Source organism: Anabrus simplex, chromosome 2 (genome assembly GCF_040414725.1).
Source record: "Anabrus simplex isolate iqAnaSimp1 chromosome 2, ASM4041472v1, whole genome shotgun sequence".
NCBI lineage: Eukaryota > Metazoa > Arthropoda > Insecta > Orthoptera > Tettigoniidae > Anabrus > Anabrus simplex.
Window position 1 is genome coordinate 1197156909 of NC_090266.1, and position 16872 is coordinate 1197173780.

The 16872-nt window shown below is 39.3% G+C and overlaps 1 protein-coding gene across 3 annotated transcripts in view; it reads right to left on the reverse strand.

Annotated features, from left to right (window-relative positions):
- The window catches only part of LOC136863834 (dynamin-binding protein), a 446212-nt gene that overhangs the window by 273309 nt on the left and 156031 nt on the right, over positions 1–16872 (reverse strand). For all 3 annotated transcript variants that reach the window (XM_068226424.1, XM_067140170.2, XM_068226425.1), the window contains one exon: positions 1820–1982. In XM_068226424.1, the coding sequence (XP_068082525.1) occupies positions 1820–1982 (163 nt within the window). The remainder of the gene's footprint in view (positions 1–1819; positions 1983–16872) is intronic.

The following is a 16872-nucleotide window of genomic DNA, read 5'->3' on the forward strand; positions in this document are numbered from 1 at the left end:
GGGTACACTTCTACAAATGATATATTAAACAATGTACCAACCCTGATTTTAGTGCAACTGTGCTGTTCACAGAAGCGGCGTTGTCTTAACGTGATCAGATTGAACATTTTCACAATCAGCACGTACGGGCTGTTTCACCAACAAAAATGACAGAAACAAAGACAAGAAGACAATATGATACAAAATATGCTAAATAATTATGTAGACTATTGCTATACTACAGTTATCTTCTGCTAGAATATATGTACTTAATGCACACTGGAGCTCCTTCCCATTTCAGTGTTAATTTTGCTACACTAAAGTAATCTTCTGCTAGAAGAGTGCCTTTACATGTATGACAAAATATATACTTCACGCACACTGGAGCTCCTCCTCATTTCAGTGTTAATGTTGCTACACTAAAGTAATCTTCTGCTAGAAGAGTGCCTTTACAAGTATGACAAAATATATACTTCACGCACACTGGAGCTCCTCCTTATTTCAGTGTTAATGTTGCTACACTAAAGTAATCTTCTGCTAGAAGATGTGCCTTTACAAGTATGATGAAATACGTACTTCATGCACATTGGAGCTCCTCCTCATTTCAGTGTTAATGTTGCTATACTACAGTAATCTTCTGCTAGAAGATGTGCCTTTACAAATATGACAAAATACGTAATTCATGCACATTGGAACTCCTCCTCATTTCAGTGTTAATGTCCATCAGCTTCTAAATAACAGACTCCATGACAGATGGATAGGTAAAGGTGGACCAATTCCCTGGCTTCCACACTCTCTGGAGCTAAACCCACTAGACTTTCAACTATGGGGGCATTTGAAAGCTCTTGTACAGTGAACCCCAGTACAAGATGCAGGGAGTCTTCATGCCTGTACTGTGGAAGGCTTCAAAACCATTCACAATACTTCAGAGATACATCAGCGCATCCAGGATTCAATGCGACGGCAGGCTGATGCATATATCAATGCTAATGGAGGGCTTTTTGAACATATCGTGTAGGAAAGAGTTTCATGTAATATGCTGGTACGTTCTGTTCCTGTGTGTTTCCCATGAATACTGTAATATGTAGAGTTGTAGAAAATGAGTTCTAACATGGAAATAAAGTGTTTCCGACCCATGTCCATATAACATATTTTCTTCTTCCATGTGCAAGGAATGTGTCCTGAATGTTTGTCCGTACCTTATTCTTACAAGCTCTATAGTTCGTAAAGTCTTGTCTGTCTCCTAGTATTACAATATTCTCTTCACATTTCTACATTTCTCAGCTAGTTTGTTTTGGTACACTTGAATTGCTTCAAAAGCAGTTTGGAGGAGTTCCCACAAGGAATGCTTCACCAAAAAAAAAATAACAGAAACAAAGACAACAATACATGATACAAAATATGCTAAATAAATATGTAGACTATTGCTATATTAAAGTAATCAATGTCTATTGCATAATGTACAATGATATCAAGGCATTGATTATGATTATTATTTTCATTCAAGGCATTCACATTAGAGTAGGCTACTACTCATAGATGCAAAATTGCAAACCTCAGACTATTTCTTTTTTCACAATATGAAAAAAAAACACCCAAAGTATCACTTATAAATATATTGAAAAATCATAAGTAAATGATCATCATGAATAAAAATAAACATGGATGGTAAATATCTCATAACAACATCATTTGTGTTGTCTAAATTTAAAATTTATGTGCCATGATATTCAATGTTTACATGGGCCTTATTGTTCACAATGACTTGCTTAATTCTAAACAAACAAGCTCCACATGGCAGAAATATTAAATACTATTTTGTATTTTTAACATCACTCACCTTTTAATCTTTCTAGTTCTCCAGTGACAAATTTTATTTTTTCATCACAAGCTCTCACTTTGTATTTCATATCTTCAACTGCTTCTTCATTGGAGACCGCTGTTGCAGATTCATCTTGTGATTCCAATTTCATCAAAGTCTGTTCCTTAATATGTTTCAAATACTGAAAGAAAAAAAAAAAGAAAAATTGAAAAAAATAATAATAATAATAATAATAATAATAATAATAATAATAATAATAATAATAATAATAATAATAATAATGCATACATACATACATACATCATTATAGACTGTTATGCCTTTCAGTGTTCAGTCTGCAAGCCTCTGTGAAATTACTAAATGTCGCCACAATCCTCTATTTGCAACTAGTGCTGAGGCCTCATTTAGTTCTAAACCTACTATCTTTAAATTGTTAGAAACTGAGTCTAACCATTGTCGTCTTGGTCTCCCTCTACTTCTCTTACCCATCATAACAGAGTCCATCATACTCCTAGGTAACCTATCCTACTCCATTTGCCTCACATGACCCCACCACCAAAGTTGGTTTATGCGTACAGCTTCATCCACTGAGATCATTCCTAACTTAACCTTTATCTGCTCATTCCGAGTACCTTCCTGCCATTGGGCATACCCGTAACAGCAATCATTCTCTCTACTTTCATGTCTATTACTTCCACAGAATACTGTTGATCACAACTGCGAGGTCACTGCATTAGCATTACTACAACTTGATTCAATCTCATTTCATATATTACCATCCTGGGAGAACACGCAACCTAAATACATAAAATTATCTACCTGTTTCAGCATTGTATCACCAATCTGACATTCAGTTCTGTTGAATTTCTTACCTACCGATATCAATTTAGCATTCGAGAGGCTAATTTTCATACCATACTCATTGCAACTATTTTCAAGTTCCAAGATATTAGACTGCAGGCTTTCGGCACAATCTGCCATTAAGACCAAGTCGTCAGCATAGGCCAGACTGCTTACTACATTTCCACCTAACTGAATCCCTCCCTGCCACTTTATACCTTTCAGCAGATGATTCATGTAAACTATGAACAACAAAGACAGCCTTGCCTAACCCCTGTAAATACCCTGAACCAAGAACTCATTTTACCATCAATTCTCATTGCAGCCCAATTGTCAACATAAATGCCTTTGATTGATTTTAGTAATCTGCCCTTAATCCCATAGTCCTCTAGTATGGCGAACACCTTTTCCCTTGGTACCCTGTCATATACTTTCTGTAGATCTACAAAACATAAACACAACTGTCTATTCCTCTCACAGCATTTTTAATTACCTGGCGCATACTGAAATTCTGATCCTGACAGCCCTTCTGTGGTTTGAAACCACATTGGTTTTCATCCAACTTCCTCTCAACCACCGATCGCACCCTGCCTTCCAAGATGCCAAGTGAATACTTTGCCTGGTATACTAATAAATGAGATACCTAGACAGTTGTTGCAATCCTTCATGTTCCCTTGCTTACAGATAGGTGTAATTACTGCTTTTGTCCAATCTGAAGGTACCTTACCAACACTCCATGCTAATTTTATTACTCTATGAAGCCATTTCATCCCTGCCTTCCCACTATACGTCACCATTTAGGTCTAATTTCATTTATTCCTGCTGTTTCATGACAATGGAGCTTATCAACCACCTTATCAACTTCCTCAAGCGTAATTTCACCAACATAATTTTCTTCCTCCCCATGAGTTTGGTTGTTCACGACACCACCAGGAATATTTCCTTTTACGTTGAGAAGATTTTCAAAATATTCCCTCCACCCGTTAAGTGATTCCCTGGGATCTATTATGAGTTCACCTGAATTACCCAAAACACTGTTCATTTCCTTTTTCCCTCCCTTCCTAAGATTCTTAATTACCTTCCAGAAAGATTTCCCTGCAGCCTGACCTAGCCTTTCCAGGTTAATATCAAAATCTTCCCACGACTTCTTTTTGGATTCAACAACAATTTTTTTCGCTCTGTTTCTTTCATCTATTTACAATTGCCTGTCCGCACTAGCCCTTGTTTGGAGTCATTTCTGATAAGTCTTATTTTTATATTTGCAAGCTGCTCTCACTTCATCATTCCACCACGATGTTCGCTTTTTCCCATCTTTATACAGTTGATCCCAGGCAATCCCTTGCTGTTTCTGTTCAACTCATTGGCTGAATGGTCAGCATCGAGGACTTCTGTTCAGAGGGTCCCAGGTTCGATTCCCGGCCGGATCGGGGATTTTAATCGCCTCGGATTAATTCATCTGGCCCGGGGACTGGGTGTTTGTGTTTGTCCCAACACTTTCCTCTTCCTATTCACACAACACACTACACTACCAACCACCACAGAAACAAGCATATACCTCCATATAGGGTTGACGTCGGAAGGGCATCCAGTCGTAAAACAGGGCCAAATCCCCATGTGCGACACAGTTCACACCTGCGACCCCACGGGTGTGGGAAAAGCGGTAGAAAAGAAGAAGAACTACCTTGCTGTTTCTACTACAGCATCCCTGTATGCCATCTCTTTCTATATCCTGAACCTGCTTACTGTCTACTGTTCGGAATTTCTCACTAATCCTATCCATGTTCTTCTGTCTAATTTACTCGTCCTGGAGATTTTCTATCCTTATTCATTTGCAGACAGATTTCACTTTCTCTATCCTAGGCCTAGAGATACTTAGTTCATTACAGATCAGATAGCGGTTTGTATCATCGAAAAATCCTCAGAAAACCCGTACATTCCTAACAGATTTCCTGAATTCAAAGTCGGTTAAGATATGGTCTATTATGGATCTGGTACACCTACCCTCCCATGTGTTGTGCTGAATAGCCTTATGTTTGAAGAATGTATTTGTAACTGCTAAAACACATGCTAGCACAGATGTCCAGCAAATGCTTCCCATTATCTTCCCCACAATTACCAATCATCCTTTTGTATCCTTCAGTTCTATTTCCAACTCTTGCACTGAAACTGCCCATTAGCACTATCCTATCCATGCTGTTGACCCTGACCACGATGTCACTCAATGCTTCATAAAACTTGTCAACTTCATCCTCATCTGCACCCTCTCGTCCTAATTCCTCCAACTGCCAAATCTACCCACATCATTCACTCATTTACGAGCCAAACAGAAACTATGTTGCGTGCAATGGTATTCCTGAAGAACAGCCCAACCCTACACTTAGCCCTTCCCTTTTTAACACCCGTCAAGTACACTTTATAATCTCCTATCTCTTCCTCATTATCTCCCCTTACCCGAATAGCATTAACTCCTAGCACATTCAGATGCATCGTCTTTGCTGACTCAGCCAGTTCCACTTTCCTTCTTCCATAGGCCCCATTAATAGACTATTGATAGCTCCCCATTGAATTCCATTTTGTTCGCCAAGTTGCTTCCAAGGAGTCTCTCGCCTGTCAAAAGGGAGTGGGACTCCATTACTCCAACAGGTCCAAGGCTTGCTTGAAATGTTCTGAGCGCGGTAAATTTGTGAAGCAAGATGCTACCCTACTTACACACAGTCCAAGTGAGGATCTCTCCTCTAACGAGTTATGGACCACCGGTGGATTGTATAGTCCTAGCCGTCTGAGCACAAGGAGGGCCATGACTCAGAATATGTCCAAGATGCCCACTCCCATTCCATAGCAACTGGTATCCTGACTCTTAGGACCACTTACTAGGCCACTCAGCCATTGCCCATGCTTCACAAGCTAGTACGTGACTACAGTAACCCACACCATAAACCATATAACAAAAACAATTATAATAATACGAGATAAATAAACTCCGCCTGCAGCAGTCACTGGATGGACTGAGTAGTTCAGTAGTTGCTGTTGCTGATCCCAAACCCAGATAAAGGAGAAGGGTTAGTTTTGACTACATATTTGGTCAACTGTAAAAGAGAATTTAACCAGAAGACACCAAGAAGCACTTCTCAATCTCAACAAACGAGCTGTAGTCTTGTGATCATACCATTTTGATCACCCCTGGATGTATCTTCAAATTGCAACATTGGCATGATTAATAACACATTATCACAGCAACTACCCCAGGCTCCAGACACACCTAGTCCGGTTTCTTCCAATCATCAGATTCTGGGGGATCGGGAGCATCATGCAGAGAAAGGTCAGAGCTTCTCAAAATCTCTTCATAACAAGAAAAAGCCCTTCTTATGTACAATTAATGTCAACACCCTGCTGAAAACAGGAAAGTTTAAACAGCTCACGGACACCCTGGACAAGTTTGACATTCAAATAGCCGAACTCCAAGAAAAGCGCTTTCGAGATGAAAACCATTTTGACTCTGAAGAGTACAAGATATTTAAAGGTAAACCTACCATCAGAATCCATGGGAACCTACCATAACTAGGGACAGCCTTTGCAGTATGAATAACAAGCATCAATTCAGCACTTGACTTTACATCCCCATCTGAAAATCTCAGTACTTGCTGTGAAATCGAGCAACAAACCTTACTCCTTGGTCAACACCCAGCTTCCACAAACAAGAAAGACTCGCAGAAAGTTGAAACCTTCTGGGAACTCTTACAAGAAACCACTAGCAAGATTCCAGAGCATCACATGAAAATTTTAGTAAGTGAAATTAATGCACAGATTTGCATAGAGAGGAAACACAAATGAACTGTAGGCCATCACTCAGCACATCAAAGGATAAGAGGACGCGTTATAAAATTTTGTAAAACTTTCGCTTTGAAACTCATGTCTACGTATTTTGTGAGACCTCCACACGAAAACAAAACATGGAAATCACCAAACCTATTATTAGGGAAATTCCAGATTGATCATGTTGCAATCTCCAGAAAAAAATATGTGCAAGATCCAAAATGTCAGAGTATGGAAGGGGGTTGTCCACTTGAACCACTGTCTACCACAAATCAAAGTGAGATTCCAACCCAACGAACCAGACCTAAACACAACAGATCTCTAAGAGTTGACTCAGAATGCCTTAAACAGAACATCAGCACCTTCTTACAAGACATACGAGAGCAGGATCCCAAGAGCTGGTCAGACCTACGTAAAACACTTCAAACATCAGCCCTGAATTTAGAACAGCCTGTGAGGAAACGAAAACATAGATGGTGGAACACGACCTGTGATAACGCCATTGATGATCAGATGAAAGCATGGAATCAGTGGAATGGATAAACAACTGGAAAATGGAGGGTCGTCTTTAAAGGTGCAGAAAATTACCTCAAAAATAATCCGCCAGGAGAAACTAGCGTATGACAAAAACAGACTCATAGAAATTGAGCAAGAATTCCTCAAGAACAACACGAGGCATTTCTCTAAGACTTTCTGTGAGAATTTATCCAGTTATCAACCAGCATTTTTATGTTTACAACAAGCAAATGCAACATTAGAAAAAAAACACCAAAGAGAACTGCACAATTCTAGCTGACTACTTCCAATATCTCCTCAACTGTGATCCTCCAAAAGAAGGACTGAACATCCAAAAGCACATGCCTAATCCTGATTCACTACACCTGACAATACAGGAAACAGCAGACATCATCCAATCACTTAAAAATAACAAAGCCCCTGGAGAGGATGGCATCACCGTGGAGATGTGGAAATTAGGAGATGATCTTGTAAGTAGAATTCATGCAATCTTAGTAGAAATCTGGGAAACTGAAACAAATGACACAGGATTGGAAGTGCGCATTAATACACCCATTGCACAAGAAAAGGCGACAAGGCGGATCCAAACAACTAGAGAGGCATATCCCTACTACTGATCACATACAAAATTCTTTCTAAAGCTCTTTTAAACCATTTAGAAAAACAGACAGATCACCTGATCACTGAGTACCAAGCGGGTTTCAGGAAAGGTCTATCATGTACTGAACAAATATGGAATTTGAAGACGATGTTAAGTATCCACCAAGGTACCAGTACTTCGTCACTTTTGGGGACTTCAAGAAGGTGGATGATTCTGTGGACAGACAGACTGTTTTTATATTCTAGAAGAACTCAGAGTGGACAGGAAGACCAGAGAACTAATCCGGCAAACACTCAGGAATACGACTTCTAAAGTGAAATACCTTGGGGAAAGGTGTGAGCATCAGAAATTTGGGAAGCATAGTCAAGTTGAAATATTTAGCCTTTGCTGATGATCTAGCAAACATTACTAAGACCACAAGTGAAACCAGATATGCTGTACAGAGATTACACAATATAGCATCAAAGGCAGGCCTCCAGATATCGTACGAACAAACACAGTACACGGAAAGTCTACATCAACATAGGAAAAAAACTTTGCTAGAGATGGAAAACAGCACAATTTCACAGGTGTCCTCCTTCAAATACCTTGGAGAAATCATACTACCATCAGGACTAGGCAGTAGGGCCAACATAGAAAGAGCCACTAAACTTCATAAGGTGTACAGACTAGAGGTGTACAAACTCCGCATTTAACTTGCCCATGCTTGCCTGGAGAGCAGGCAAGCAAGCTAGCCGCACGTAAACAACAGTACAGGCAGGCTGCTGCACTCCTGGCCAGGTCAAGCTCAGCCCAACTTGGGCAGGCTTCAGGTTAGCTTGCTTGCTTGCTTTCTTCTTCCTGCTGCGTTAATCGATGTTTGCTCGTTCACTGTGCTGATATGAGACTCGTGTGTATGCAGGCAGGAAAGGGGTTGTTACATGCCAAAATTTATATAGGATAAGTGAACACAAATGTTATTTTATATGGTTATTTAGTACTATGTTAATAATTACGAAGTTATGTTTAAATTTATTTCGTAATTCAGATGTCTTATGTAACTAATTAACATATAATATTTCTCCCTGTCAAAAATAGTTACTTAATAAAAAGTAGGTTCTCTGAACAAACTATTTGAATATTTAAATATACATAATGACACTTGATGGAAATATGACGATGAATATAATGTATTATTTATTATTCGAGAAAAATTAGAAGCAAAGATATATATAATGTAGGTACAGGTCATAAATATCTTTAAAAATTAATTTTATAGGTCACTTTTTGAAATACATTTAATAATTTAGGAACCCCTTCTCCACAAAACCAAACGAAATATTATAAACCTAATCAGCTTAGAAGTGTAATTTTATCACTTGCTCTCTTAGTTTGTGGTCGCCTCATACTGTGCATACTGCATACCAATATTTAAGGTATGGTCACATTATCGTTTGTGTGTATTACTATGAGGTCATTAAGTATTTGCGAATCAAGACGGGGACGTTTTTCGCTGATTAAATTTCCCGAGCAGCTGAAGACCCTCTCGCTGGAGGCACTCGTAGCGGGAATGTTAAGCACTCTTTTCGCTACAAAGGCAAGTGTGAATTATTTTTCCACCACTGCAGTATATTTTCGTCACTAATAAACCCTTCTTGCAAGTACCTGCTGACCTCATCATGTATCATTGGCGAATTTTCCGCCCTATCGTCAAATTTCGCTTCCTTACGTTGCACTGAATTTTCTCCATTTGAAGAAGATGGGACTTCTTGTATATCTTCATTGTATAGCTGCTCTGAAAATATATATGCCCAAGTTATTGATATTTTATGCTAATGTTTGAATATTAAAAACATCTAATTTGCATAGGTACAATAATAATAATAATAATAATAATAATAATAATAATAATAATAATAATAATAATAATAATAATAAAGAAGAAATAACCACAGAATCTTACCTTCAGCACTCATTTGTGGAGCTGCCTCAAAAACAGACATTTGTTCTCCTGCATTTAGTTTCTGTAATGTGCGATATTTAAGCACCAAAAATGTTGCAATTTTGTGTAACATAGTGACTTCCATTTTCTGCTCCAAGAAGACACCACCGGTTTATTTCAAAAGCTTCAAGTATTGAAAATTTATATAGTATGAAAACATGTTTACACTTAAATATCGCATTAAAATTACAATTAATATTTGAAAGAAATGAAATATTACCTGTTCATCTTCATCCTATAGAGTACAATGGGCTTTTAAGGCATAATACCACGGATGAACCAGATGCAAAGTCGGCTCCTCATAACCCTCAAGATCAATTGTGTCTTTCTTAAATGGCTTAAGAAATATTATAAGCAGGCCAGTAATGCCCTGATCATAACCGAGCATTTTATCAGAGGCACACTCCTTCTCTAAAATAGTTCTCACAGCATCTATCTGGGAGTGAACTGATTGCAGCATGTCAAAATAACTGTTCCAACGAGTAGAAACATACGGTTTCGAAGATGATTGTAAACTCACACACAAGCCTCTTCTCTTTAAGTACGAAACCAGAGATTTTACTGAATGGATAACAGCTAACACATTAGGAACACTTTATTTCAAAAAGGGTTCGCTCAAAACATGCTTCATGACCGTATTAATAATATGAGCCATGCATGGAAGACGCTTGTATATGCTGGGGGCCTTAACAATATTGCTTCCCTGATCTGTTACAAATGTAATTTTGCAAATATCTTCATGAGAAACGTCATGTCCTTTCAAACGATCTTCCAATTCACTGCGAATATCTTCACAAGTTCTTGGACAGTCAGGGAAGGCCGAACACATTAATACATACTTATTGAGAGACTAATCTGCATTTATATAGTGGATTGTGACAGACATATAGTGCACACCCTTGTAATTATCTGTCCTCAGGTCAGTGGTACTCGCACAGATACCAGATGTAATAGCATGTACTATATCGGGAAGCGTTTTACTGCGCACTTTGTCCACGAAGGTTTGTACCTTCCTAGCAACTGTGACTCGAGAGGGTATAACATTTGTAATATCCACCGAGCCATGCTTTTTGCCCATTTCTGTCAGCGTTTGCCCTAAATTTCAAAATCCTACAACCTCCATAGTTGTAAACGGTCTCAAGTCCTTGGCGCACATTTTCACGCACTTGTCAGTCACCAAGTCCTTGTACTCTTTGAAAATATTTTTAGATTGTGGGAAATTTGGGTCAAATTTGAAGACATGTCACAACATACTTGTGGTCCCTGAATGGGTGTTGAGTAGCTTTTTGTAAAAATTGCATTGCGAGTAACCTACTGGCTTATTTGATACCTGTTCATAAACACATGAGCATTTTTCCTATGCTAGACTTGAGCCCTGTTTTATTGCTAGAATAAATCCATTCCTTTTTAATTTTTCTTCAACCGGGCGAGTTGGCCGTGCGCGTAGAGGCGCGCGGCTGTGAGCTTGCATCCGGGAGATAGTAGGTTCGAATCCCACTATCGGCAGCCCTGAAAATGGTTTTCCGTGGTTTCCCATTTTCACACCAGGCAAATGCTGGGGCTGTACCTTAATTAAGGCCACGGCCGCTTCCTTCCAACTCCTAGGCGTTTCCTATCCCATCGTCGCCATAAAACCTATCTGTGTCGGTGCGACGTAAAGCCCATAGCAAAAAAAAATTTTCTTCGATTTCCTTTTACGGTTGATTTGTTCATTTTCCTGCTGGTTGCACCTCTAACTACAACAGAGCTGCACTCGACGCAATACATAACTACACTAACATATAACGGCACATTCACGTCGCATCGATAGCAAACTTCACGTTCGCTCTTCTCAAGTCCGGCAGTCCGAACGGGTCCCAGGCAACCTGTCAGGCTTAGGGAAACCCAGGTTTCGGTTTGCTATGACTAGCGTGCTCAGTACGCGTGCACTCTTGCTTCGCTGACGCTCAAGCTAAGCTGCTTTGCTTGTTGCAGAGCAGCTAGGGGCAGGCAAGCCTGAAGTAAAATTTGTACACCTTTAGTACAGACTAACATGGAATTACTACAAGAGAGTCATATCGTGTAACGCAAAATTACAACATTACAAGACAGCTGCTTTGCGGAACCTTTATACGCCTCAGGAACCATATCCCTTGGAGGTCACTAAAATCATAGAAACTGAAAAGCAAGAAAGGAAAATTCTCCAGAACATTTGTGGTCCCACAAGAGAAAATTTTAGTGACCTCCATGGGATATGGTTTCTGAGGCGTATGAAGGTTCCGCAAAGCAGCTTTCTTGTAATGTTGTAATTTTGCATTACACGATATGACTCTCGTTTTAGTAATTCCATGTTAATCTGTACGCCTTATGAAGTTTAGTGGCTCTTTCTATGTTGGCTCTACTGTCTAGTCCTGATGGTAGTATGATTTCTCCAAAGTATTTGAAGGAGGACATCTGTGAAATTGTGCTGTTTTCCATCTCTAGCAGAGATTTTTTGCTATGTTGTTGACTATGAAACCTGTGCCCAGATGTGGCACATTTTTTATCACTCTCTGAACTGGTTTTTCTTTATAGATCCTATAGCCCTGTAATCCCATCGCTTCTTAATCTATAAACCTATGCACTGCTGTTATCCAAATGTTATATTTCATTAGGACATCTAATGTATGTTTTAGTTTCCCTATCTTAAGGAGGGAATTGATATTGATCGTTGCCAAGTAGTTAATGTGCTTCTTCTTCTTCTTCTTCTTCTTAAATGAAGGTTCAGGCTCCCCAAAATCTGAAGGCCTGCAAACCTGGCCAAGAGCCAGTGTGGATTGGTTAACACCTGGGGTAGTTTTCGTGCTTATTGCTTGCTCCATGTATCCAGAGTTACGAAAAGATTTTGTGTGGTTACACGAAGGTAACGAGTTGTTAACTATGATGGTTATGAACCTTGAAGCCCCCAGCACTAATCTGTTCACTGACCCTGTTTCCTGCTGGGGTTGGTTACCCAACCATCTACTAGGTTGCTAAGTTTTTTTTTTTTTTTTTTTTTTTTTTTTTTTTTTTTTTTTTTTTTTTTTTTTTTTTTTGCTACTAATTTAACATTGAATTAACTTCAATTTGTCTTTAAGTGGGGCAATGTTTCATAGAGAATCAGTGGTCAGTACCGTAGTTTTTGGTCTAGTCACTTATGGCTGTGAAACACGGAAACTGAAGAAAGCTGACAGGAAAAGGATTGATGCATTTGAGCTTTGGCGTTTGTGATATCTACTGAGAATATGTGGACAGTTATAATTAGTAGTGTCCGACTCGTTGGCTGAATGGTCAGCGTACTGGCCTTCGGTTCAGAGGGTCCCGGGTTCGATTCCCGGCCGGGTCGGGGATTTTAACCTTAATTGGTTAATTCTAATGGCCCGGGGGCTGGGTGTTTGTGCTGTCCCCAACATCCCTGCAACTCACACACCACACATAACACTATCCTCCACCACAATAACACGCAGTTACCTACAAATGGCAGATGCCGCCCACCCTCATCGGAGGGTCTGCCTTACAAGGGCTGCACTCGGCTAGAAATAGCCACACGAAATTAAATTAATTTTATTAGTAGTAAGAAAATCTTGCAGCAGATCAAGCCAAGAACTCCTTGGCAGGGGATATAGTGAGACAAAAGCTATCTTACTTTGGTGACATAATGAGAAGTACCTTCCTGGAAAAGGATATCATGCTTGGAAGGGTGGGTGGAAAAAAGGAAACTGGAAGGCCAAAATCACATTGGTTAGAAGGTGTCAAAGGAAATTCTGGCATGACAATCGCTAGGCTGAAAAAAGGTGCCTGGAATAGAGCTGAATTGAGACATCATCCGTAGGATGACTGAGAACTGTACTAAACTGAATGTATGAAGAACACAGAGAGGCACTATACCATTATAAACATCAAGATCTAACTTGAGGTCCACATCATTCCGTCAATAAAACTGTGGGTATACATTATTAGTTCTATGCCAATTTGTTGCAAATATGTGATTGCTTCTGGTACACCCAGGTGGGATATGAAAATTATTTTTTTCCAATAGCTTTAAGTAATTTGCTCATGAATGAATGAATGAATGAATGAATGAATTGCTTTGACAGCCTTTGCAATTTTAATGATTGTTCCGTGGCATTATTTTGGATGGTAACAGTCAAAATGTCTGATCAATACAAATAAATATTAAAAAATTGTATTGTACTGATTCAAGTATGTGGGTAGCAGTATGAGGAGGGTTCCACAAAGGTGTACAATATTCTGGTATTTGTTTTGCTAGTGGTTTAACATCGCACTAAAACACTGAAGGTTTTCGGAAACCCAAGGATGGAAAAGGGCTTGGATTGGGGAGGAAGTGGACGTGACCTTAATTAAAGTACAGCTGCAGCAGTTGTCTGATGTGAACATGGGAAACAATTTTCAAGGCTGCCGACGGTGGGATTCAAACCCACCATCCGCCAAATACAAGCTTACAGCTACGCAACACTAACCGTACGGCCAACTCACTCAGTACTGTATATTCTGGTATATTTCTCATAAGTGATACAGAAAGAAGTCTAGAGGTCAAGAGGTTAAAGATCTTTTTGGAGCTTCTAGTGATTCAGTTAAGCCTCTGAAATGATCTAGAGATGTGAATAAAGAAGAAATTATTTTCTGGGTTTGAAGGCCTTGGTTGAATTGAATTAGTAGCTCCCAATGTTTCACCATAAACTGCACCCGGTATTCCCACTCTGTCTGAACGTCATTAGTGGACTGAAGCAGTGAATGTGTGCTTCCAATATACAGGATATATCAAAACTCAATGGCAAAATTTCAGGAATGGACTCCTCATATAGACAGAAGAAAGTTATGACAACATGGGTCCATAAACAGTTGGGAATTAAAAGGGGGGAGGGGGGAACAAAATTACGGACAACAAAAAGTACCCGGGTTGGTGAAATATTGTGGGGGGGAGGGGGTGTTATATGCATTTAAACTGGAAGAAAAGCTACAAAGTGGTATATTTTCTTATGCTCTCTGGGCAAATTTCTACGGAGAGGTAAAGGTTTTACCAATTTAAGTGTGGTAATAACAGTATTTGAGATGCTGATTCAATACTAGACTACAGAATAAAACTTTCACCAAAGGAATAATATACATATGTATTACAATTAAATAGAAGTACGGTGTGATTATACAATTAAAAATCATTTAGTATTTGACTACACACAAAGAAACTAACAGACAATAAAGAGACTGCCAGATGGATGAATGCGCGCGACAATCGGTGAATCATACTTCAGTGTCCTTGATCTCGGCAAAAAGACATACCCCTGCTACCCTTTTTTGTAGTACATGCAACGTCTCGACTACTTATTGAGGCGCTATGCAAATCAGTTAGCCGCGACAAATGACATTTTGTACACATTTCCGCTAATAATTTAAGAAAATAAGCTAAAGAGCTAGCTGATAAGATAACGGGGCTCATACAATTTTTTAAAAAATAATTCCTAGTTTCAGCCAGCTAAAATGGAATGCAAGAGTAATGTTTTCTCCACAAAGTGGAGAGGGGGGCGACTGCCCCCCTCGCCCCCCTTAGTCGCCGCTACTGTCCATAAATGCATAATTGCAGAGTTATCTGACATTGAAATTGGGTCATAATCAACAGCAGTCAAATTCATGACACATTTTATATGTCCCAAAGGTAAAAAGTCCAGGGGGGGGGGGGGGGGTTAAGACAGAAGAGTGTGATGGCCAAGCAATTGGTCCAGTTCTACCTCTCCAGTGCCCAGGATAATATACATTAACGTGCCTGTAGGCAAAAGACTGAAATGTTTGGGGGCTCAACCATGCATGGAAGTGCAGCTGTTGATGGGATGCTAGTGGTACGTGTTCCAAGTAATCATAGGCAATGTAATATGCATGAAAGCTGTGTAGTTCTATACAGTAAGCCTGTTCCAAAAAATGCAGAATCCCAACAGACAATTACCAAGAACTGGAGAGGAGAGGATGCCGTGTGCATGAGCCTACAGGTTGGTCAGGTCCACATAAAATTTATTCATAATGTGATTAGTTGTGTAACAATTGTAACCAGTGCCTCGCATTTTATACTGGCAATCAGGATGGTAGGCATGCACCTTGTAAATACATGCTTGGACATTCTTTAATTATGTATTGCCACACCCATGCAACTATACTGCCTTTTCTTCTCTCTACATGAGGAATTCCTGGTTCGTTCCTTCCTGTAGAAATTCTCAGTAGGTTTGTACATTCCTGTGGCTTCCCATTGTAATTGAACATGGTAGTATACTTTTTTTGAGAGTATGTCTGTATCCCTGTTAACAGCATATTTTGTTGTGGAAGGCATTGCCAAGTTTTGTCAGTTGTTGTCAAAAGTGTACCTTAGTTATCAGAACCTTCTGACACTGTTTTTCTGGACAAGTTGTGTGACATATGGTGCAAGGGTCAGCTTCCGTTTGTTCAGCAATCCGTCTGACATTCCTATCAAGCGGTATGACCTCGTTTAGTGATTATGCTTAACATTTGGGCACTAGTGTATATAATACCAGCTCAGGAAAAAAAAAAAAAAAAAAACTGACATCTAAAGTTGGGCATCTCCAGATTCCAATGTAAAAACTGTGAGTCTTCGTATATCGGACAGACTGGGAGGAGCTTCAAAATCAGATATATGGAGCATATAAATGCTATAAAATATAATAGATATAGGATTTAGAGGTTCTCATGAAGGTAAATAAAGGCCCCATTCTTGTTGTTACAGAAAGTTGCTTCATTCATTTGGATCAGTTCTTTAACTCCAATCTGAACCTGAACGAAATCTCAGAAAAAAACCAACAACCACTATAATTTTTTAATCTAACAAGGGGGCATTCTCTACTCATCACCACCGATTTCACTCAAATTTATAGAACATGCAAGGCTTGGCTAGAAATGAAAGTACCCAAAGTGGAAACTCCAGATGACCAAGCGTATAGAAAATAAAAGTAAAAATAATAATGTTGACGCGGCTCTCGCACCATTTAAGCCACTTACATTAGTACAGACGCTGAGCAGTTGTCGGTGTAGCGGTAAGAGCTTGGAGTAGTAATTCAATGGTCATTGGTTCGACTCGCCGTGTCGAGAATTTTTTTTTTCAATGTTTATTTCATTAATTTATTTCAATTTATTTTATTTATTTGTATGCAAAAGGCATATAGGAGGGTATTTTTGTAATGAGCGCACAATTGTAGAAAATTTGGAGTTGCGAACTTTCCCGACGTGTTCAAACAGAAATTCTTCTTTTTTCTCCTTTATTGGCTATCTCCCCTCTTTGGGGAAAGTGCCATAAACGTGAAT